The 23218-nt window shown below is 46.7% G+C and overlaps 6 protein-coding genes across 14 annotated transcripts; all 6 read right to left on the reverse strand.

Annotated features, from left to right (window-relative positions):
* Positions 1–110: 110 nt before the first annotated feature.
* asb7 (ankyrin repeat and SOCS box containing 7) lies at positions 111–4886 on the reverse strand. Of its 7 annotated transcripts, none has more exons than XM_058089415.2 (5): positions 4633–4886; positions 3961–4043; positions 3571–3761; positions 1986–2591; positions 111–1277 (listed from the first exon to the last, which is right to left on the reverse strand). In XM_058089415.2, exons 2-5 carry the CDS (start codon positions 3996–3998, stop codon positions 1147–1149), a joined length of 966 nt encoding a protein of 321 aa, XP_057945398.1. In that variant the 5' UTR covers positions 3999–4043; positions 4633–4886; the 3' UTR covers positions 111–1146. The 7 variants fall into 7 exon arrangements, with proteins under 7 accessions (XP_057945398.1, XP_057945397.1, XP_057945391.1 ...); XM_058089414.2 differs by having other exon boundaries at positions 4602–4883; XM_058089408.2 differs by having other exon boundaries at positions 3571–3782; positions 4633–4881.
* A 1449-nt stretch (positions 4887–6335) lies between these two features.
* tollip (toll interacting protein) lies at positions 6336–8757 on the reverse strand. The gene is made up of 6 exons (XM_058089104.2): positions 8591–8757; positions 7984–8133; positions 7488–7670; positions 7255–7407; positions 7097–7181; positions 6336–7009 (listed from the first exon to the last, which is right to left on the reverse strand). Exons 1-6 carry the CDS (start codon positions 8621–8623, stop codon positions 6786–6788), a joined length of 828 nt encoding a protein of 275 aa, XP_057945087.1. The 5' UTR covers positions 8624–8757; the 3' UTR covers positions 6336–6785.
* Positions 8758–9852: 1095 nt separating this feature from the next.
* Positions 9853–14739, reverse strand: LOC131139181 (uncharacterized). Its single transcript, XM_058088523.2, has 3 exons — positions 14414–14739; positions 13195–13941; positions 9853–11314 (listed from the first exon to the last, which is right to left on the reverse strand). Exons 1-3 carry the CDS (start codon positions 14430–14432, stop codon positions 10359–10361), a joined length of 1722 nt encoding a protein of 573 aa, XP_057944506.2. The 5' UTR covers positions 14433–14739; the 3' UTR covers positions 9853–10358.
* Positions 14740–15019: 280 nt separating this feature from the next.
* LOC131139183 (uncharacterized) lies at positions 15020–17127 on the reverse strand. 2 transcript variants are annotated; one of them, XM_078795614.1, is made up of 2 exons: positions 16667–17127; positions 15020–16503 (listed from the first exon to the last, which is right to left on the reverse strand). In XM_078795614.1, exons 1-2 carry the CDS (start codon positions 16683–16685, stop codon positions 15314–15316), a joined length of 1209 nt encoding a protein of 402 aa, XP_078651740.1. In that variant the 5' UTR covers positions 16686–17127; the 3' UTR covers positions 15020–15313. The 2 variants fall into 2 exon arrangements, with proteins under 2 accessions (XP_078651740.1, XP_057944508.2); XM_058088525.2 differs by having other exon boundaries at positions 15065–16559; positions 16667–17125.
* A 431-nt stretch (positions 17128–17558) lies between these two features.
* LOC131139194 (uncharacterized) lies at positions 17559–19879 on the reverse strand. Of its 2 annotated transcripts, XM_058088537.2 has the most exons (3): positions 19507–19879; positions 18560–19201; positions 17559–17685 (listed from the first exon to the last, which is right to left on the reverse strand). In XM_058088537.2, exons 1-3 carry the CDS (start codon positions 19523–19525, stop codon positions 17585–17587), a joined length of 762 nt encoding a protein of 253 aa, XP_057944520.2. In that variant the 5' UTR covers positions 19526–19879; the 3' UTR covers positions 17559–17584. The 2 variants fall into 2 exon arrangements, with proteins under 2 accessions (XP_057944520.2, XP_078651739.1); XM_078795613.1 differs by having other exon boundaries at positions 17559–19201.
* Positions 19880–20546: 667 nt separating this feature from the next.
* Positions 20547–23155, reverse strand: LOC131139182 (uncharacterized). Its single transcript, XM_058088524.2, has 2 exons — positions 22777–23155; positions 20547–21729 (listed from the first exon to the last, which is right to left on the reverse strand). The coding sequence occupies exons 1-2, from the start codon at positions 22829–22831 to the stop codon at positions 20612–20614; spliced, it is 1173 nt and encodes a 390-aa protein (XP_057944507.2). The 5' UTR covers positions 22832–23155; the 3' UTR covers positions 20547–20611.
* Positions 23156–23218: the final 63 nt, after the last annotated feature.

Below are 23218 nucleotides of genomic sequence, written 5' to 3' on the forward strand. Positions count from 1 at the left end.
TTAAGTTACTTTCCAAAGAGACTGGAGGTGGTCATGAACAACAAAGGAAAGACATACTTTTCTATGAACCAACCAACCAACCAACCCAAAAGAAAGCCATGTGAAGCAAGTTTAGAAATGAGTGGGCGGGACTTCTCCCAACCTCAGTTAACTTTATTGACACACGCGTTGTGTACATTCAGCAAGTCGCTCGCTCTTTTCAAAACATTAAAATGATATAAAAAAAATAAGTGGAACGGCCCGACAATGCATTCACGTGCACACCAGCGCACGTGGGAGGAGAAAAACAAACCTTTCATGTGATGAAAAACTTCCCTCAAAATGAGTGCATGAGCGCCCCCTTGTGGCAGCGGTGTGGCATATGAGAGGACTGTTAGAACGGGGGTGTCCAAACTTTGTCCTGTGAGATACAATCCAGAGCAGGTCAATATACCCTCATCTATGATCTAGCTTTGGACACCCCTGTGTTAAAGCACACTGGACCGAGCACCTTGACAAAATAAACCAAAGAATCCTGCAGGGGGCACCACACACACACCCACACACTGACAGAGCGGTGCATATTCTGGATGCTGGAAGCTCAAAGTGTAAGACAGGAAGTGCGTGCGTGCGTGCGTGCGTGCCAACACAACAACTTAGTGACGTCCTGTGACATTTTATTATGAAATTCACAGTATTATCAGGAGGAATGGTGAGTGAGCACGCACGTGCACACACACACACACGCTAAACACACACACACACACACACACACACACAAAGAAAGTTTAAATAAATTGTACAAAAATATTGTCAGACTTATTTACATGCAGACGTCCGCGTCACCCAGGAGACGCGCGTTCGCCACGTGCAGAGCCATGTGGCAGACTGCCGTGTCACACTGCAGCACATGACTTGTCATCTTGGCAGTCAGAAAGAGGGGAGATGGCTTGAGGCTCCGCCCCCACCACCCACTCACACGCAGGCAGGGTGCTGAGCCAGCAAAAGGTTCTGACATGGAGAGCAAAGCGGGAACGCACAGAACCAACTAACCTTCAGCAGGGCCCGCAAGCGCCGTTCTTGTGTAGGTCCTCCCTCTCCCTCCTCGCCCTCTTCCACTTCCTCCTGGCGTGTGCGGCGTCTGGGGGTGTGCACGTGCGTGGTGCGCTAGAACTTGTGTTTGAGATAGTCCTTCATGACCTTGGCGATGGGCAGTTCCTCCAGCAGGCTGAGGCTCTGCAGGCCGATGCACTGGCGGATCTTGATGCGACACAAGTCCTGCAGGCTCCTGGGCCGCCCTGACAACACAAACCACAGCTTGACTACATTTCAACCACGGGAATCAAAGACTTGCAATGTGCCATTTTTTCTGCAGGACTCTTTGCCAAAGCAAAGTACAATATGGATTTTTGTCTTTATTTAAACTAAATGTACAGCAACAACAATTGGAGCTTAAGATCATCGGGCAGAAGATGCGTCCTAATTACTGTAGAACATTCTTTGATTGGAAAACATGATGCATTCATGTATGTATGCATTAATGATCTCGCCGCATGAATGACAATGTGCTCCACAGAGACCAAGACCAAACAGTACAAGTGAGGCCCTTTCAGCCGCTATCTGTTGCCCGTCAGTTAGTCCCCCACTTTCAACTACGTAGCTAAGATGGCGACTATCGAGTATCCCGTACTGCGCGCTCACCATCATGGCTGTATCGAGTGCTGCGTATTTTGCCCTCCTCCAACTAAGTGAAAGAACGTACAAATTGAGACCCAGCACGAGTCCAAACAATCCCAACGTAAATGCCAAAGAAGGAATAAATCAATGAGATGAATGCTTATGAAAACGAAGCAGACGTGCCATGTGACATGACATTTACATCACATGACCACAGGTCACACAAAGGCTATGTGAGGTCACTGTCAAGCCAATGGATTTTGCCGTGACATCATGTGATGCCATTACACAATACGTAGTGGTCACTGTGTGTGCGTGTATACACTCACGGGTGACGTCCTGCAGGAAGTCCAGACACGGGCGGCTGTGTCGGGACATGCTGACAGAGACGGCGGCAGGTGTCTGTCCCTCGTAGTTCCTGGTGTTTGTGTCTGCACCGTAGGTGTAGAGCATCTGGGCGCACAAGACGTCGTCGCGGAGCGCCGACAGGTGCAGGGGGGTCTGGCCGTCCTCCATACGTCCCAGGTTGGTGTCGGCCCCCCGCTGCAGGAACATACGGCAGTAGAAGTGGTTGCCCTTGATGACGGCGTAGCGCAGCAGGAAGCCCTTCTGAATGTCAATGTTGGCGCTGTGGTCCAGGAGGATGCGCACGCAGCTGGAGCGTTCACGGATGATGGCCAGCTGCAGCGGCGTGGTCCCCTTGTCGCTCAGCGGGTCCACCTCGGCCCTGAACTCCAGCAGGAGCCGCACAAACGAGTCTCGGCCGTAGTGGGCCGCCACGTGCAGAGGCGTCCAACCGTCGTTGCTCTTGGCGTTGATGATGTCGTTGCAGAAGTCTGACTCCAGCATGAGGCGGGCGATGCGCGCACGGCCGTGCATGGCGGCGTAGTGCAGCGCCGTGAAGCCCCCGATGAAGTCCTTCACGGTGGGGTCGGCTGTGTGGGAGCAGAGGGGACAGGTGAGGGTGCAGACAAACACTGCCCCCAAGCTGTCGTTTAACATCATTGCAACCTCCGCAGGCGAGGCCATGTCCTTCCTTCATTTTCTACCGCTTATCCTACACCCTGGACCAATCCCAGGGCACATCGAGACAACCATTCCCACCCACATTCATACCTTCATTCATTCATTCATTTTCTACCGCTTTTTCCTCACGAGGGTCGCGGGGGTGCTGGAGCCTATCCCAGCTGTCTTCGGGCGAGAGGCGCGGTACACCCTGGACTGGTGGCCAGCCAATCACAGGGCACATATAGACAAACAACCATTCACACTCACATTCATACCTTCATTCATTCATTCATTCGTTCGTTCATTCATTTTCTACCGCTTTTTCCTCACGAGGGTCGCGGGGGCGATGGAGCCTATCCCAGCTGTCTTCGGGCGAGAGGCGGGGTACACCCTGGACTGGTGGCCAGCCCATCACAGGGCACATATAGACAAACAACCATTCACACTCACATTCATACCTATGGACAATTTGGAGTGGCCAATTAACCTAGCATGTTTTTGGAATGTGGGAGGAAACCGGAGTACCCGGAGAAAAGCCACACATGCACGGGGAGAACATGCAAACTCCACACAGAGATGGCCGAGGGTGGAATTGAACTCGGGTCTCCTAGCAGTGTGGCCTGCGTGCGAACCACTCACACTCATCTTTTTTTATGATTATGTTTAATGTTTTCTGGTCAAGCGTTAAAATGTTTAGCAGTTTTTGATGTGGAATGTTCCTTGAAAGTGCACCTTTATTTTTACTACATTGCTTCAAGATTTTATTTGAGTTTACCAACTTCTAGGAGCTGAGTGAATGATTATTTTTGTGCACACAGTGAAAGAAATACTGCAACAGTGTACGTGCGGACAGTCAATGAGTTTGGCGGCGTTCACCTTGTTGACAAACAACAAAACAAGTCTGACCTCCGTGCTCCAGAAAGACGCGCACACATCTCTCTTTCGCTTTGGCAGCAGAGAAGTGCAGCAAAGTCCAGCCGTTGGCATCGCGGATCTTTGGCGAGTACCCTCGCTCCAGCATCCTCCTGACGGTGAAGACATCACCGGCCACCACCGCAGCCTGGATCTGCAGTTCCTCGTGCAGCTCAGGGTTCCTTCTGCAGTGATGGTTCAGCATCCTGTCATCACATTTCGGAACGGGAATGTTCATCTTTACCTAACCTCTATCAGGGAAAGTTGGGGTGAAACATTCTGCTGCAAAAGCAAACAGCTTGTCAAGCAGATACAAGTGTGAACAAGCTAATCAATAATGTTGATTAGCCCAGCTGGGATCTGCATTCACATCTCTGCGTTTACCTTTTAACAAGCTGAAGAGACAAACTTCTCTTCGTCATATCGGAGCAGCCCCTTGACAAGACTGGAGTCTTAACTGGAATGTCCTGCAACACAAACAGAACACAAGTCCAATTAGCATGTTAGCATGTTAGCAGCATCTCTGACCAGAACTCTGCGGCGAACAGCCAACACAATAACGGGTGTCGTGTACGATCGCACAAGTTGCCACCAAGTTTATAAACGTTATCTTCCAGCGGGTGAACAAAGCTAACAAAGCAGCGAGCATATTAGTGAGTCGTTTAAGTGTCATCTTGTGAGAGAAGCGGCGAACAAAAGAAATGCTAAACAGACATTGCTAGCAAGGCAACAATGCATTGCGAACGTTTGACAAGAACGCCGGGAGAAAAGCTGACGAGGACTGAAGACGACCTTAATTACTTTGACGCAATGAGGAGACTTTAATCAACGCGAACCGCGTTGACTGGCGAAATTGTAGTGCCGTGTCTCAGATTGAAGCTAACATTGGTTAGCCATCAAGCTAGCCATGCTAACGGGAGCATACTCAAGAGCTCACGTCCACCACACTTCCATTACAAAGTTACTTCTTTAACCTTTGCACACAAACGAGACACATTTGACTGGCCGGAGAACAAAAGACATACTTGACAGACGTCGAGTGGACATTTAACGAACCAATCAGCGTCTAGACGGGAAGAAGCCGAGTTGTCAAAGGTGCATTTTGGGGCCACTTTCCAGTCCGGGAGCCACACCGACACACAGCTGATATTTGTAAACTCATCTAAATGTGTTCTAGCACTATCGCGAGCAACATTTCCACGTCAAACAATTAGCTTTAATAAAAAGTCAGCCTGGCTCGGAAGCGTCATTTACGTCACTTCCGTCATTATGACTTCAGAATAAAAGCGCCACCCGGCTGAACGAAACAACAACTGAAAAAACCCCCAACACAACACTATTGGTATTTGAAAACGCATGTAATTGTGTGCATGCACTATCACGAGAAACATTTCCACGTCAAACGATTAGCTTTACAGAAAAGTCGGCCTGGCTTGCAAGCGTCATTTACGTTACATCAGTCATCATGACTTCAGAATAAAAGCGCCAACCAGCAAACCGAAATAACTGGAAAAACCCAACACAACCGGACAATAGAGCATGCTGAACCAACTGCAGACAATTGGAAATAAAGCATACTTTATTGTGAATTCACAGCTGAAAAACAACATAAATCCCCTTTTTTCCCTTTTATCCAAAGCTCATGGCCATAGTTGAGGGTGAAAACTTTTTGAGAAATTGAGCTCTGCCTTCCCTCACGTGAACAAGACCTCCAGACAGTTGAACTCCTCTAACACCTTTGGACCTTGCTCCAAAGTCCAAAGTCCTTTTCCGACTGAGGTCTCATCCCAGAAGCTTCCCACTCAGCTGCAAACGGCCCCAGTAAACGCTGAAGGTCACACAGTCTGCAAATACCAGAAACAACATCCTAGACCCTGCGCTTACAAATTCTATCCATAAAAATGATGAAAAAAACAGGCGACAAATGGCAGCCCTGGGGAAGCCAACGTTTGCCAGTAACAGGCTGGCAACGTGAACCAGGTTCCTGCTTTGGTTGAACAAGGACCTCATGGCACGGAAAACTGGACACTGTGAGGGACTCAGTCCACATTGCACCTCCTGTAGCCGAGGTACGGTCGTGTATTGTCCCCCTGCTAAAGCTAGCTAAACTAGAAAAGGAACCCGGTAACCTGTTGTTAATTTTACATTTGTATAACATAAACAGCAACAGATTGCCTCAAATCAACTCTCCTCTTCCTGCCTGAGCCGAATGGGGAACTGACTTAGTCTAAGACTACGTCACTAGTCTAAGTTCACTGATTGACAACACAGGTGAAGATGGGAGTCATGAACTAATGACCAAAAACTGAACGACCACGTGAGCTTCTGTTCCGTAACGTTGGAGTTATTTTATTAGAACGCTGTACTGCAAAATCTTATTGTCTTAAAATATATTTGTATTTGTATTTGTATTTGTAGTTGGCACACTAAATTAGATATCCCCAAAATACAGTATTAGGTACATATTTGACATAAATATATTCTGTATACTTGCGGTAACCTGTGCTCAAAATATTGTCCAAGGAAAAAAATATAGGTACATTTGTGGCTACATTAAATGTGCCAAAAATACTATTGCTCTTGGGAAAAAAAAAACAAGTACACATTTAGTATAAACATTAGGTAAATCCAAAGTATTAGGTACACATGTGGCTATAATATTAAGTCTACTCGACAGGCTAATATGGCTAATATTAGGTACCCCCAAAATATTAGGCAGACTTGGCCAAAATGTTGGAATTATTCAATGCAACAAATACTTGTTGACTTCTTCGTGTATATATCTTTATTTTTTACAATTACATATAAAGCTGACACTTTCAGGAGGAGGCCCTAAAGAAATGTTTGGTGTGGGGTCCAAAGTCCGAAGTGATCAGAACAAAATATAAACAGCTCACTTTTGGTCAACAGTGATTAGCATCTTTCTACTTTAGCACAAGCTAACGTGACGGGTGGCTCCTCCAGGCAGCTGATTGGCTGGGGGCAGGTCATGTGACATGCAGGGCGTTGCTGTGGAAAGGCTGAGCGCATCTCCTCCCACCAAGTCTTTTTTTTCTTTCTTACATGAGAGGACATTTCCGCCGTCATGGACACCGCTGCTAAAAAAAAACCTGTCTATGATGGCGATGCATGGGAATAACGGGAGAGGGAGCAGACGAGGGCGTGAAGGCGACCTGCGGGGTGGGGGGTCGGGGGGGATGTGGTCGCTGTTAGAGCTCCTCGGCCATCTGCAGCAGCGAGTTGATGGCGGCGTCCTTGTTGCCCTGCTGAGCCTCCAGCACCGTGCGCACCACCTCCTGGTCCAGGTTTGGGAACATGTCCTGCAGAGCCTTGAGGTCCTCCTCGCTATACGCCGCAACTGGGACGCCGCTGGTAGGCACCGCCCCCGGCACCGCCACAGGCAACACGCCTTGATTGTAGACTGCGGGCACCCCTGGACACACAGACAATTTCACTCCATTGAGTTCTTGCAGCCTTAGTGATGGCATGAAGCGTGCGGTCATGTGATCAGTCATGTCACCTGTGATGGGCACGTAGCCGACGCCTTGCTGATAGACAGAAGGCATCAGGACCACAGGCTGAGGCATCATTCCTGCCGGGAAGGACTAGACGACAGATTGAAAGCGTAGTTAATAGAAATGCGTGATAGCCATTTTCTTTTGAAGTGTGTGTACTGACAGAGAAAGACATGACCAGGTTGATCATGCCCTCCTTGTCGTCTCCCTGCCGGCCGCTGAGCGTGAACCACTCATCCACCACGCTGCCCTCCCGCAGGCCCTCGGGAATGGTGACGTGCGTCCACGCGATGCGGTCGTCCATGGAGAACGCCCTCTGCCCATCACAACGACAACACAAAAAGTCAACACATCGCCTTCTGCTGATCCGCTTGCAAGCCGGCGACCCCCGCCCACCTCGTCAAAGATCTCCAAATAGAAGGAGTCCACCCCAGGGGGCACCGTGCACTGGATCACTTTGTTCCAGCGCGGGTTCTTGGCGCCGTTGTGAGCCGTGGGTGTCTCGTACACAGCATAGCCCAAGCGGATGCGACAGTACGGATCCATCCGTGTCATCCCGTAATTCTTGGCCAGCTTGGCCTGAAAGCAAAGACAGGGGCTTCACTTGCACTGACCAATCACAGCAGAGCGCACGCAAGGCTGCGGAGCTTCAAGACTCCAACTGCCAAGATTGGATGACCTTGAACCTCTAGTTAGTTGATTAGACGGAAACTAAACACAAGTCATTACATGTCAGCGCAGACGGGGACCCGCATTGGGTCCGCTGCCCCGCATTGGGTCCGCTGCCCCGCATTGGGTCCGCTGCCCCGCATTGGGTCCGCTGCCCCGCATTGGGTCCGCTGCCGTGGTTAAAAGGAAGCTTCACCTTCGTTGGAGTTTTAGCCTGCCGTACCTGCACCACGGTGATGCTCAGGCGTCCCACGGTGCCGATGGCGCCGCCGTACTGCAGCTGGCGGGCGGCATGCGCGTCCATCTGCACCTGCTGTTGCTGCTGCGTGGGAGTGATGCGCAGGAAGTCCTGAGGAAGCTCGCCCACGTATACCTGCAAAAACAAAGCTTTACTAACTACTACTACTACTACTACTACTACTACTACTACTAATGACCATCATTGACATGCAAGACATCCCATTGTCTCACACAAAATGTCTGCAATATCACCAACTGAATATTTACCTTTCATCACCATAGCCATCTTTGACAAGGTTTTCATTGATCAATGAATTAAAATTGATCACAATTGATCAGTTCCACATTTGTGACATTCCCGTACAACACTATTAATTGGATACAAATAACATATTGGTGTGTTATTTACATCATCGCCATTACATTCACACCATAAAGCGTTACTAGCGAGCCGCCCACAGACAAACTCAACCCAGGATTTAGTCGCATCCTGGACGATTTCAAGGCGAAGCACCGCGGATGTTTATGTTTATGTTTAGAATGCTAAAACGGCGGCTAACGGGCGAAAAGGCTAACTTGTTTGAACTTACTTGTCCCCGCTGGGTGCTGATGGTGGTCGCCATGTTGCTGCTCGATGATTTAACTCTCCAGATGACTTGAATCCAAAATATATGCTGACATTCGTGTCAAGTAAATATTCCTTCTCTTCCGGGAATGGCAGTAACCCGGAAGTTGACGCAGGCCGGAAGTGTCCCTTCGTCTCCTGCCCGTGCCTACACAATTTACGACTATCCGTTTTCTTTGAAATCAAAATTCATAATAAAGTGAATCTGTCAAATCGACAGCTGTGTTCGGAATACACATTTAATATTATGTTGGGCCATACTCCATAATCCGATTAAGGGGAAGTAAACAATATTTCTATACTTCCCCTTCCATAGAAGACGATAGAAGATAGAAGATAGAAGATAGAAGATAGAGAATAGAAGATAGAAGATAAAAGATAAAAGATAAAAGATAAAAGATAAAAGATAAAAGATAAAAGATAGAAGATAGAAGATAGAAGCGATTCATTAGTCCATACCTAAAACAGACTCACACATGTGCTGGATCTGTGCCTTATAAATGATTAAAAACAATTCAAAATAAAACAAATTATGTGCGCCGCCATTGTTTATGCTTAGGTGATACGTCTTTTAAAAAGTAGGATTATAAAAAAGTGACGCAAAGTGATCAAATGCGATGCAGGAATGATAAATGTGTTTGTATTTCGGAATAATTTGAGCCAGTGGTGACCGAAGTTCGGTTGTACAAATAAAATAAAACAACAGAACAAACAGCAAACCTGGGAAAAATAAAGCAAAGACGGACAATGTAAAGAGAAAAAAAATAATGTTGATACTAAACTAATAGAAATAATATAATCCTGTGCAATTGGCGTTTGTGACATTTATTTTCTTACAGGCAATTTGTGCTGTCTGTCAAACATTTGGAGCATTCGTTGAAATGCTGGCTTTTATTAAAGAGCAGAATTGATTTTGCTACATGCACTTTTTTGGTGATTTATTAATTATATACATGTTGTAATTTAAAATACGTTTAATATTGTGTAAGGCATATTGCAGCGTTGAAGGCTGATTATGCTTCTGTGCACGTTCCTTGTTAGCTTCCTTGGTTGTGAGCAAACAATGGCAATTAAAGAGAGATGGGGAGGATTACTAGAGCAGAATCTAATGTAATGCAACAGTAATAGTTGCTTTCATTGCAAGTGTTGATCCAAAATCGGAGGAGACCGCCAACATCGAGCTAGCAGGCGCATTTGGAGGGAGAAGCACACGACACAGTAGCTTAATCCAAGTTTTATTAGTGTCAAAAAATAAACATTTTTATGTGCGTCACAATTCAGCCTCTCGCCCAAAGACAGCTGGGATAGGCTCCAGCATACCCGCGACCCTGGTGAGGATGAGTGGATGGAAGGAGGCTCTGGAGCTAACACATGGTCCAGCATGGTGGTCGCCATTCCAGAAACAAATCAGAAGCTGCCGTTTATTTCATTTGTAGGTCATCATGTTCAGCATAAGGACCTTACATATAAATGACTTGGTAAAGCCTCCTCTGCTTGGGGGGAAGCCAGTATTGGGAACTATTGGGAACAGAGCACACCATACGGGAACGTTTGCGTCCAAGAGAGGCTCCATTACTAGCTTTCAGGTTACCATGACAACAGGCTGTGTTATGCCAGTGTTGCCTGCTCTGAAGATGACATGTTAAGTACATGAAGATACGTCCTTGTGCATGTTGTGCTCACATCAACTACAGTAAACGTGATTTCATGTGCTGATGCTCCGCCCACCAGCATCACGTGTGTTTGTTGAGCCGCTTCTTATCAGAGAACTTTTGATCACACTCCTTGCAACCGAATGGTTTCTCGCCGGTGTGCGTCCTCGCGTGTCGAACCAACGCCGAACGGAAACTGAAACTCGTATTGCAGACTGAGCATGAAAAAGGTTTCTCTCCCGTGTGCGTCCCCGTGTGCTCCACCAAATACGCCTTCAGAGAGAACTTCTTACCGCACACTGAGCAGGAATAAGGCTTCTCTCCGGTGTGTGTGCGTGTGTGGCGAGTCAACGCCGAACGGTCACTAAAACTCATTTTGCAGACCGAGCAGGAAAATGGTTTTTCTCCTGTGTGCGTTCGTGTGTGCGTGACCAAATGTTCCTTTAAAGAGAACATTTTTGCACAATGCGAGCAACTGAAGGGTTTCTCCCCAGTGTGTGTTTTTGTGTGTATCGCCAGGCTGATTTTTCGCGAGAATCTTTCACTGCAAACTGAACAGGAAAATGGTTTTTCTCCCGTGTGCCTTCGCATGTGTGTTGTCAAATTGGATTTATGCGAGAACGTTTGTGCACAGACGGAACACGAAAACGGTTTCTCCCCAGTGTGTATTCTCGTGTGTGATATCAAATGTTCATTTCGAGGAAATCTTTTATCGCAAAAAGAGCAGCTGAAGGGTTTTTCCTCCGTGTGACATCTCATGTGCCTTTTCAAATGTCTCTTGTCACCAAATGTTTTGTCACACTGGGAACATCCGAAGTGTTTGTTGTCACAAAGAGCGGCCACATCACCTCGAGAGAGTCCATCATCTTCACGCTTCACAATCACACAAGTCGCTGGAACCTTGCTGATGTCGGCCTCCTCCCGAGTCCACACTTGCTCCTCCTCTGCCTCTTTAGTGTGGGGGGGCTGTGGCTCCTCCTTCGCCACCCTGGAGCCCCACTCCTGCTGCTCGAGGGCAAGATCTTCTTCACTGATGTCTGCAGGACACAAGATTATTTTTTACTGTACTTTTATTGTTTTACACGCAGTATGTATTATTGTTGTGGCTCCAAATAGGAACGGGAATAGAAAAGGGAATATGTTGCAGCTGGAAACATTTCAATGATTATGAAAAATGTCCAAGTACAGCAAGAGTCTCAGCTTACAAGTGGTTTAGGATCAGACCCTATCGAGCGTGTATGTGCTTATTCACGACACAGAGATGATACATTCACCAAGACCTTTCCCTTGGATCAAAAGGCACCCTGTTCTTTTTTGTTAATGTCACTCTTTCCGTCCTGGCTGAGATGCTCAGCCCCCTAGCCAAGGACTGGTTGAAACCAGATCAGCACAATACAAAATCAAGCAGTAAACACAATGTTTCCTGGTCATTGGGACCTCCAGCATCAGAATCAGAAACCACATGGACTTTGCTAGACTTTGGCTGGTGGCTTGGCATTACAATGGCTTGTATTGACTCCTCTTAATATGAAAGTGTAAATTGTAAGACTCGGTGCATTATTTCACAGCTTGCAGAACAACACAATCTGTGTGGACTTTGCCTTGCTCAAAGGGCAGGGCCCAACAATGACAAGTGGTAAAAAAAAACAAAAAACTTTTTGGTGTTTCACAAACAACCCAGAAGTGCAAAAAGCAGTATAACGTGCATGATGGACCACTGGTTGTAAAGAAACGCTAACGAGTCAAAGGAAAAATCCAACAAGGATCAGTGAATTAACTGGAAAAATAGTAAAAGAAACTACTGGCCTGGACAAAAATGATGGCATCCTTAACCTCATGTTTAGTTGCACCACTTTTTCAAGCAATCACTGCAATCAATCACTCCCATCAACTCGCGCACCCGTCCACAGGTATTTTTGTGTGATGGGTGTCGTCTTTCAGCAGCTCTTTCCACGGATATTCAATTGGACTTAAACCAGCGCTCGCACAAGGCCACTTCAGAATACTCCAGTCTTCGGCCCTTCGCCATCCTCGAGTGCGTGTCCTGTTGGAGGACCCATGAACCTGCGACCGAGACCAAGCTTTCTGACACCGGGTAACACAACTGCCTCCAGAATGCCTTGGTTGCCATGCGATTTCATTGCAAAGACTCCCATGGTGAGGTGGAGCTGGTCATATGCCTTACTTGTGTCCATTGCGGGTTGTTCTTCCTTTCGCGGGAGAGTGTTAGGGACTTTAGCCACGCCTCTACGTGACATGTGTACGTCACGGGACACTACGAGGGCACGTCATCGTTTCAACACACATGGACATCTTCTCGGTTGTCAGGATGACACTTTGACGTGAAGGTTAGCTTCCTTAGACGCTCAAATCCACAGCAGTCTCAAAGCAAAGAAGTGCAATCAGCTAACGAGCTCCAATTTACAAATACTGCCCTCCTGTGGGCATTCAGGGGAACATCAGGGGGCCAATGAGCGGCGCAGAAAGATAGCGGTGGTCTATCACTGGTCCCTTCAAAGTCGGATGGAAGACTAATAGTTCCTCGGGGTCCAGCGTACTGGGGCGGAGGATCCAAAAGAGCAAGGTGCAGGGCGGGGGGTGTGGCCCAATACCGCCAGTTTTGTGCTGTGCAACATTTCTATGCCTGGTCACTTGGCGCTGGAGGTCCTTGCAGGGCATTTATGTTTGTAGAGCTGGTACTGCCGAGTGAATCTTTCCTCACACAGACTGCAGCTGAAAGGTTTGTCGCCAGTGTGTCTTCTCATGTGCGTATTCAAATTGCCCTTTTGCGAGAATCTCTCCCCACAAACTGAACACAAAAAGGGTTTCTCGCCCGTGTGCGTTCTCATGTGTGTCGTCAGGTTGCCCTTTTGAGAAAATCTCTCATAACAAACGGAACACATAAAAGGTTTCTCACCCGTGTGCGTTCTCATGTGCCGAGCCAACGCCGAGCTATCGCTGAAGTCCGTGCTGCAGACGGAGCAGGAGAAGGGTTTCTCTCCAGTGTGCGTCCTGGTGTGCGAGATCAACTGCCCCTTTGTGGAGAATCTTTTATCACAGAAGGAACAGGAGAAGGGCTTTTCTCCTGTGTGGGTCCTTGTGTGAGCTATCAAATGTGCTCTTTCGGAGAACGGTTTGCCACAAAGCGGGCAGCAGAATGGTTTCTCACCAGTGTGTGTTCTTGTGTGAGCCAGTAAATGTGCCTTTCGAAGAAATGCTTTACGGCAAAACGAGCAGCTGAATGTTTTTTGTCTCGTGTGCGAGCGTTTCAAGCGTTTGCTGTCAGCACGACACGTCATGTCAGCTTTCGAGTCTTCATCATCAGTGTCAGGAGAGTGAGACGTCATGTCATCGCTGTCTGACAGCGGAGCTAAGAGGCTGTCTGACTCCGGTACTCTCTTGTCGTCCCTTTGACCGTGATCAAGCTGTGACCGCTGACCTTCACCTTCATCATCTTCACCCTTAACAATCACTGGAAACTTGCTGATGCTGATGCTGTGCTCCTCCTCCTCCTCCTTAATGTGGGTGTGCTGTGGCTCCTCCTCTTTAATGCAGGGGGCCTGTGGCTGCTCCGCCTCCTCTTTAATGTTCAGGGGCTCTGGCTCCTCTTGCTCCGACCTGGAGCTCCACTCTTGCTGCTCAGAGGGAAGATCTCCACGGACATCTGAGGGACACAAAAAGACAAACACACATGGTTGTTAAGACGCAGCTCAAACACCAACCATTCGGTAACATCTGACGAGGAGAAAGATGAGGCTCCAAGCTAACATAAGACATTAAAAAATAGGACTGGAATGCGAAAAGCAGCAACAAGGACACGTCAAAAGAGAGTCAGGTTCACTTCATACTTCATGGTTTGAAAAAAATCAAATTGAAGCGACTTCCACAGAGTCCATTCATTTGTGGAGGTGGAGGTCAGCCAGTGTCATGGAGAGGGAGCGGTTTCAGTGTGTTAGTTTTGTCACTAAGAATTGAAAAAACTGAGCAATTTGAAGAAAACCAAAGCAATGTATAATCGGTATTAGATGTGATCGATTAAAGTGGCTTTCGGGGGTAAACGTACGTTTGGTTGGACATAAACAATAAGTAATGATAAAGTATAAAGTTATGACACTCGTGAGAGGAAGTAAACAAACCTGCTTTTTGTGACTCCATTTGAGGCTTGCCGTCGTCGTTCTTCTCTTTTGTTTGACAAAGTTCCTCCTCGCGCTTTATTGCGGTTCTTTCCAGCACTACAAATATTTTTCCAACGCCAGCAGCTCGCCGCTTAGTAGTTTAGTGCTCATAACTTCGCCTCAGTACACATTTTCACACAATAACGCTTAGCATGTCTTGCTAACTTCCGCGTCTCTTTGTTAGCAGCTAGCGAGCAGAGCTAGCTTGAGAAGCTTCAAATGTACTGAGACGAGATTATAATGAAGGGCGATTTTGAGTCCATGTTGTGTGTCATCAACGTGAACTTAATAAATAAAATGGCAAATAGGCAAAGACGCACCCAACGTCAGAGTGCTCGACAAGACCTGGCGGAAGTGATGTGAAATAGCGGATGTACCGTAGCAACTCCGCTCGGACAAAACATATGTATTTTAGAATAAAAACTAGTCGTAACACTATAATAATATTATGGTAATAATATGGTTATGTTTTATCACGACAATGTACCTCATAAGTATTTTTACAAGTGATTTCTGGTCATGTAGCACCAGGCATGAAAAGCCCCGGATGATGCCAATCGGTTGAGTTATTTGACCTTGTAGTGACGCCATATGTCCACCGGGTGGCAGCAAAGACCGTGTGCTGCTGTTGAGTGTCCCAGACATGGTCGAGCGATGCAGCTCCAGGAGAGAACAGGGATTTATTTTTGCTTTATTGGGCAGTACTTCCGCCACATCAGTCAATCCTCTAATATGAAAAAACAAATTAAATCTAGTTGCACCTTTAACATCATAATTACTTTGTCTAGCTTATGTACACTGTGTGTTGTGTATGTGTGTTGTCTTATGTTTATGGTGTTTCTGTTGAAATAAAAGCCAACTCTAGCCATTAAAATGCGTTTGGCTGCTGCTGCTCTCACCAGCACATTTGTGTTTGCTAAGCTGATACTTATAAGCGAACTTCTCATCACACACATTGCAACTGAATGGTTTCTCTCCAGTGTGTGTTCTCATGTGTCGAAACAGTGACGGATGAAGGCTGAAACTTTTGTTGCAGACCGAGCAGGAAAATGGTTTCTCGCCAGTGTGCGTCCTCATGTGTTTCACTACTGTCGACTGGCATCGAAACATTGTGTTGCAGACTGAACATGAAAACGGCTTTTCTCCAGTGTGGGTCCTTGCGTGTTCGATCAAACTCATCTTTCTAAAGAAGATTTTACCACAAACTGAGCACGGAAAAGAACTCTCGCCGGTGTGTGTTCTCATGTGTGGAATCAAGGAGGACTGAAATCTGAAACTTGTGTCGCAGACTGAGCATGAAAAGGGTTTTTCACCAGTGTGTGTTCTCGTGTGGGACTTCAAATTCACCTTTTTGGAGAATCCTTTTCCGCAGATGCTGCAGGTGAAAGGCTTCTCGCCCGTATGTGTTCTTGTGTGTTCTGTCAGATTCATCTTTCTGGAAAATCTTTCACCACAAACTGAGCATGTGAAACATTTCTCACCGGTGTGTGTTCTCGTGTGTTTGATCAACGCGGAACGATCAGTAAAACCGGCATCGCAGACTGAACATGAAAACGGTTTCTCTCCTGTGTGTGTTCTTGTATGTATTGTCAAAGTGCCTTTTTGGGAGAATCTTTTAGAGCAAAATGGGCAGCTGAATGGTTTTTCTCCCGTGTGGACCCTCATGTGTGTTTTCCAGTCTGACTTATACGTAAAACTTTTCTGGCACTGAGAGCATTTAAAGTGTTTGTTGTTAGTGTGACACACCATAACAGCTCTGGAGTCTTCATCAGCGTCAGGGGAGTGCAACGCCGTGTCGTCACTAAGTGATAGCGGAGCTAAGAGGCGGTCTGCTGCTGGACTTCTCGTATCGTCACTTTGATTGTGATCAAGCTGTACCCACTGAGCTTCCTCCTCATCGTCTTCACTCTTCACGATCACTCGAATCACTGGAAAGCTGCCGAAGTCAGCACCTTCCTGAGTCCAGATTTCCTCCTCATCTTCCTCTTTAATGCCCAGTGGCTCTTCCTCCTCCATCCTGGAGCTCCAGGCCTGCTGCTCAGGGGGAAGATCTTCACCGACACACAAGGACACAGAAATCAATTTACAATAGCAGCCGCACGATGATCTGATGAATTAAAAAAAGAAAACATTCAGTGGGCAGGATATTATTGATCTAAAACGAGTGTTAAAGATGAATATACAATTATTAAACATGATAAGAAGTAAACAAACCTCCTCTATGTGACGCCATTTGATGCTTGAAAACAGCGTCCCGCAGTTGACGTCGTCGTTGGCGTTCTCCTCTTTTGGTCGACAAAGTTCCTCTTCGTAATCTGCTATCGTTCTTTTTATCGCGACAAATATTTCTTACACGACAGCAGCTTGTCGATATTTCATCGATGCTGTCACTTGATAGACATCCTCACACAAACACACAAACAGTTAGCACGCGATGCTAACTTCCGCGTCTCTTTGTTAGCCGCTAGCAAGCTAGCTTGAGAAGCGAGGAAGCGCATTGAGACGAGCTTGTCATAAAGTGTGATGTTTAGTCCATGTTAGCTCTTCAAAGTGTACCAAATAAGAAAGACGGCAAAAAAGCAACGAATACCAAAAACATAAACGTAAAGCACTCTGGGTCTACCTTCTCTACGTCGAACGCGTCAATCGGTGGAAATGCTACGGCAACCCCATTTGGACAAAATACATTGTCGCCGTCTGATTCCAATCCGTTTGCGGTGCTAAATTTACAAAGGCAGTTTTCATCCTCTCCGACCACATCTAAATTGTAATTGTATATAAAGTGTAGGACCTTTCGTTGTTTGCTACAGCAGATTTAAGTTAGCTTAGCGGTTAGCACGGCTTCCCTGTTCCTTGCTTACGTCACTGCAGACATCAACACTGCTCCTCCATTCTTTATTTATAGCCAGTATAGTCATGTTGATAGTACACCGAGGTTGCTTAAAATACCAACACAAAAGACACCGCTGTTGATATGCGTTCTATCATCCCCACTCATTTGTCACCCAGTTGTCTCTCTCCTGTCCGAGGCGGTCCAACTCCACAGGTGCCGCCATCAGTCGCTACTCCATTCGTTATTGTGGCAAACTGTTGATAGCGCACATAAATTGCTTATATCAACAACAAGCACTGCTATTGCTGTGTTCTCTCGCCAGGTTGTTTTTCTGCCGTTGCCGGTGCTCCTCTCCAGTAGGTGGCAGCCACCGCTAAAAAGGTAAAACCCTCCACATGCGCTGTATGGCATAAAAGGCAGAGCACACATGGACTGAATTTATTATTACTGGCGGTTAAAGAGTTTTTACACGTGCAAGACACTTTAGAATGTTGAAATGTGACTTAAAACATTGGTCCAACAACACATAATCGTTTTTTTTAGGTTTTGCCCTGGAACACAGCTTTCTGAAACCGTGCTCTTTCTCAGTCATCATCACTGCAACAACTATTCGGAGTGGGTGGAGTCTTTATTTTTCGATATCGTGCTGCTCTTCTCACCTGCACACTTGTGTCTGGTGATGTCGTACTTATAGGAGAACCTTTTACCGCACACGGTGCAGCTGAATGGTTTCTCACCGGTGTGCGTTGTCGTGTGTGCTTCCAAACTTCTTTTGACCGAGAATCTTTTTCCGCAGACTGAGCAGGAAAAGGGTTGTTCTCCGGTGTGTGTTCGTGTGTGCTTCATCAACTTGCCCCTCAGTGGGAAGGTTTTGCCACAAACCAAGCAGGAAAATGGTTTCTCTCCCGTGTGTATTGTTAAGTGTGCTTTTAAACTGTCCTTTGCAGAAAACCTCTTGTCACAGAAGGAACACGAGAACGGCTTGTCTCCAGTGTGTGTTCTTATGTGCGTCAACAAATTCCCCTTTACGGGAAATGTTTTGCCACAAAATGAGCAGCTGAAGGGTTTCTCACCGTTGTGTTTTCTTTCATGCGCCATCAAATTGCCTTTTTGAGAGAACCTTTCACCACAAACAGCACAGCTGAATGGTTTCTCACCGGTGTGTGTTCGAGTGTGTGCATTCAAGTTCCCCTTGACAGAAAAACTTTTACCGCAAATCGAGCAGGAAAATGGTTTCTCACCATTGTGTTTTCTTGCATGTGTCATCAAATTACCTTTTTGAGTGAATCTTTTGCCACAAACTGAGCAAGAAAATGGTTTTTCGTCGACATGCTTTCTTGTGTGTCTCATTAAGTTGCCTTTTTGAGTGAATTTTTCACCGCAAATGGAGCAGCTGAATGGTTTATCGCCAGTGTGTGTTCTTGTGTGTGTTATCAAATTGCCTTTCTGAGAGAAGCGTTTACCACAAAATGAACAGACGAACGGGAGACCCGTCACATCAGCTTTAGAGTCTTCCTCGTCAGTTTCAGGAGAGTGTGACGCTGTGTCGTCACTATCTGACAGCGGCGCTAAGAGGCTATCTGCTTCTGTTGTCAAGTGGCGACTTGAGCTGCTGCTTGGATGCTCCGCCTCCTCCTTCTCCTTGTGTTGACAATAATCGATCCGTGATCCGTGACCCTTGTCTTCATCGTCTTCACTCTTCACAATCACACAAATCACTGGAAACTTGCTTACGTCAGCCACTTCCTGCCCCTCCTCTTGATTGATGCTGTGCTCCTCTTCTTCTTCTTTAATGTAGGCCGGCACAGGCTGTCCCTCCTCGTCATCCTCCTCTTTAATGTTGGGCGGCCGTGACTCCTCCTGCGCCACCCTGGAGCTCCACTCCTGTAGCTCTAGGCGAAGATCTTCACTGACGTCTGCACACACACACACACACACACGGTGGCATAATAAGAATAATGTAACATGAAGGCATGCTCATAACAAATAATTCTACATAAACATGCCCCGGCCTTATGTACTGTGTGTAGATCAGAGGTGTTCATACTTTATGTATTTGATTAAAGTGGAAAGGGCAAATAGGTATCACTGACGTACACGGTATAGCCACTTACTACCAACTGTCCTTCTGTCTACAGTGTCATCGTGTGAATGAATGAAATGGACATGTAATACCGTAATCATGAAATGAAAGGCTCTTAAGAGAAGGAAGTAAACGAACCTGCTCTGTGTAACTCCATTTGAAGCTTGAAAACAGCGTCCAGTAGTTGACGGCGTCGCTGGTTCTGCCCTTTCTTACTCGGCAAAGTACTTTCTCACACTACAAATATTTCCTCATCGGTACAACAACACAGAACAACAACACTTAGCATGTCACGCTAACTTCCGCTTCTCTTTGTTAGCAGCTAACGAGCTAATCTAGCGAGAAAGAAGCTTATAAAGTGCACGGAGACGAAGGTGTCGTAGACGGTGATGTTCAGTCCATGTAGGGTGTCAGCGTGTTAACGGTGAAGAACGAAGAACAAACAGGGAAACGGAATAAATGTGGGAAAAGGCCGTGTCTGCCTGCTAGATGTTCACCTTTTTAGCGGAAGTGTTGCAGAGCTCTGCTACGGCAGCCTCACTTGGACAAACTACATAGCAGCTGAGAAATTTAATTTACAGGGACCCGATTATGCAAATTTTGTACCTTTGTATTGAGTTGTGGACTCATGAAGAGTAGTTACACACGATAACCGGCCCAGAAAGCTCTCTACATCTTCCAGAATATGTACCTATTTCAGCTATCTTGTCCTTGGAGTTGCATTTTAATTTATTCCACCTACGACCCGCCTCCGGGCACGCTCACTTCGCTGTGATTGGTCTCACTCAGCTTGTACGGTTTCCGGCTTGCACCCGGACACGCCCATATAAGGAAGTCTGGCTCACTGTGACGCCACACTTCAAAAAGCACAGGCCTCATTATCTGAACGTTTGGCATCGTTTAACACGAGAAAACAACATTTTTATGTCAGAAGAGTGGAAAAAACATTAGTCATTACAGGGGCGTTGAAATGGAAAACACCCAAAGAAAAGTGACATATTACAGTATGGATGGACCAGTATGACTAATATTGTTATGACAAAATAGATGTGCTTATAGTTATTTCCAAGATACTGTCAGTGAGTGCTAGCGTATGCATCTCTGCAAGTACTGTCCAAGCAGCGACTGCATGGGGGAGAGGTAGATGATCAAAAGTGTAAAAGAGCAAGTTTTTCATAGGGTTTATTTTGAAATGGAAGAAACACAAACATCACACTACTTTTTTACTCCCGCATCGGCATCTTCATGTGCTGCTGCTCTTCTCACCAGCACACTCATGCCGACTAAGCTGATACTTGTAGGAGAACTTTTTAGTGCATACATTGCAACTGAATGGTTTCTCTCCAGTGTGCGTTCTTTGGTGTTTCATTAAATTGCCTTTTTGAGAGAATCTCTGTCCACAAACCGAGCAGGGAAAAGGTTTATCCACACTGTGTGTTCTCATGTGTGTCATCAGGCTGCCTTTCTGAGTGAATCTTTTCCCACAAATAGAGCAAGGGAAAGGTTTCTCACCGCTGTGCGTCCTCATGTGTCTCATTAGATGTCCCTTTTGAGAAAATGTTTGGCCACAAACTGAGCAGGGAAAAGGTTTCTCACCGGTGTGTGTCCTCATGTGCCGCAACAATGTTGAGCGCATGCCAAAACTCGTCGCACAGGCTGAGCAGGAAAATGTTTTCTCGTTTTTTTCCCCGGCGTGAGTCCTCGTGTGTGCCATCAAATTGCCTTTGCGAGAGAATCTTTTGCTGCAAACTGGGCAGGAAAATGGTTTCTCTCCAGTGTGTGTGCTTGCGTGTTTCATCAAATTACCCTTTATTGAGAACTTTTTATCGCACACCAAGCAGGAATACGGTTTCTCTCCAGTGTGTGTTCTCATGTGTAATTTCAAATTACTATTTCTCGGGAAGCCTTTATCGCAAAATGGGCAGCTGAATGTTTTGTCGCCTGTGTGACACGTCATGTGGACTTCCAATGCGCTGCTGTCACTGAAGGTTTTGTCGCACTGGAAGCATTTGAAGCATGTGCTGTCAGCGTGACGCGTCATATCAGCTTTACAGTCTTCGTCGTCACTGTCGGGAGAGTGCGACGCCGTATCGTCACTATCTGACAGCGGCGGTAGCAGGCTGTCTGCGTGTGATCTTCTCTTCTCCTCACTTTGACTGTCAAGCGGTGACCACTGAGCTTCGTCTTCATCATCTTCACTCTTCACAATCACACGGATCACTGGAAACTTTCTGAGGTCCGGCGCCTCCTGAGTGACGCTGTGCTCCTCCTCCTCTTCTTTAACGTGTGGAGGCTGTGGCTCCTCCTCTTCTTCTTCTTTAACGTGGGGGGGCTGAGGCTTCTTCTGCTCTTCACTGATCTCTGTAGGACACAAGAAGATAACTTGACTCAAAAAGCAGCAAACTTATGGGGTAAACACTGTGTACAACCTGCGGGTCTACAAAAGGTGGCCCACAACCTGTGTTTAGGACAATCTCAGCACCATGCAGGTCTACAAAAGGTGGCCCACAACCTGTGTTTAGGACAACCTCAGCACCATAACATGTCTCTCAGTCATCCTTGAGCATCCTTGCAAGTTAAATACAAGGGTGAAGCTTACAAGAAGAGTGTAGTTGAGTGTATCTGTGCAAGTCAGAAGTGAAGGCTTTGTGGAAAAAGACCTAATTAACACAAGAAAAGGATACTGTGAAATATAAAAATAGATACATAATGTACATAATTGCTAAATACATAACGTATCCTGATGTTGGAAAAAACGCTAGGGTAGATTGTCACTCCTGATTAACCAGAATGAATTCTCCCATAGGGCGGCACGGCGGTCTAGTGGTTAGCGCACAGACCTCACAGCTAGGAGACCAGGGTTCAATTCCACCCTCGGCCATCTCTGTGTGGAGTTTGCATGTTCTCCCCGTGCATGCGTGGGTTTTCTCCGGGTACTCCGGTTTCCTCCCACATTCCAAAAACATGCTAGGTTGATTGGCCACTCCAAATTGTCCATAGGTATGAATGTGAGTGTGAATGGTTGTTTGTCTATATGTGCCCTGGGATTGGCTGGCCACCAGTCCAGGGTGTACCCCGCCTCTCGACCCAAGACAGCTGGGATAGGCTCCAGCACCCCCGCGACCCTCGTGAGGAAAAAGCGGTAGAAAATGAATGAATGAATGAATTCTCCCATAAACAGCCTCACTACACTGGCTCACATTACCATGTGGAATTGAACTCATCACACTACTCACACTACTGTTCAGGGGAACACACAAGGCAATTTGAGTGGCAACAAAATCAAGTTAAATGGATGACCGGAAGAAGCCAAAGTACTAGTTGTCAAAGGCATCTATTACCTTCCTTTCCTGAAGGAATGCAAAAAGGTCACTAAGCACGTGAGGCGAGAGGAAGAAGTAAACAAACCTGCCCCGCGTGACTCCATTTGAAGCGTCCAGTAGTTGTTGTTGTCGCTGGTCATCCCCCTTTTGTTCGACAACGTTCCACGTCGTACTCGGCTATTGTTCTCTCTAACACTCCGAATATTTCCTCCACGGTAGCAGCTAGTCGCTCATTCCCTAACGCCCTCGGACAATAACAACACCTAGCATGTGTTGCTAACTTCCGCCTCTTCGTTAGCAGCTTACAAGCTATGCTAGCCAGAGAGACGGTTCAAAGCGCACCGAAGCTTTGTTGTGATAAATCCCGTTGTTTAGCCTACGCTATCCTTCAACTTGTACTCAGTAAATACAAAGCAAAACCGCAAACCTGACGAGCACGCAGTGTCGCCTTCCTCCATCCGAAGCGTATCAATCAGCGGCTGTGCTACGGAAACACCGCTTGGACAAACTAGAATGGTTATCGGGTT

The sequence above is a fragment of the Doryrhamphus excisus genome, linkage group LG13 (genome assembly GCF_037039965.1).
Source record: "Doryrhamphus excisus strain RoL-2023G ecotype Guam linkage group LG13, RoL_Dexc_Guam_v1.1, whole genome shotgun sequence".
Classification (NCBI taxonomy): domain Eukaryota; kingdom Metazoa; phylum Chordata; class Actinopteri; order Syngnathiformes; family Syngnathidae; genus Doryrhamphus; species Doryrhamphus excisus.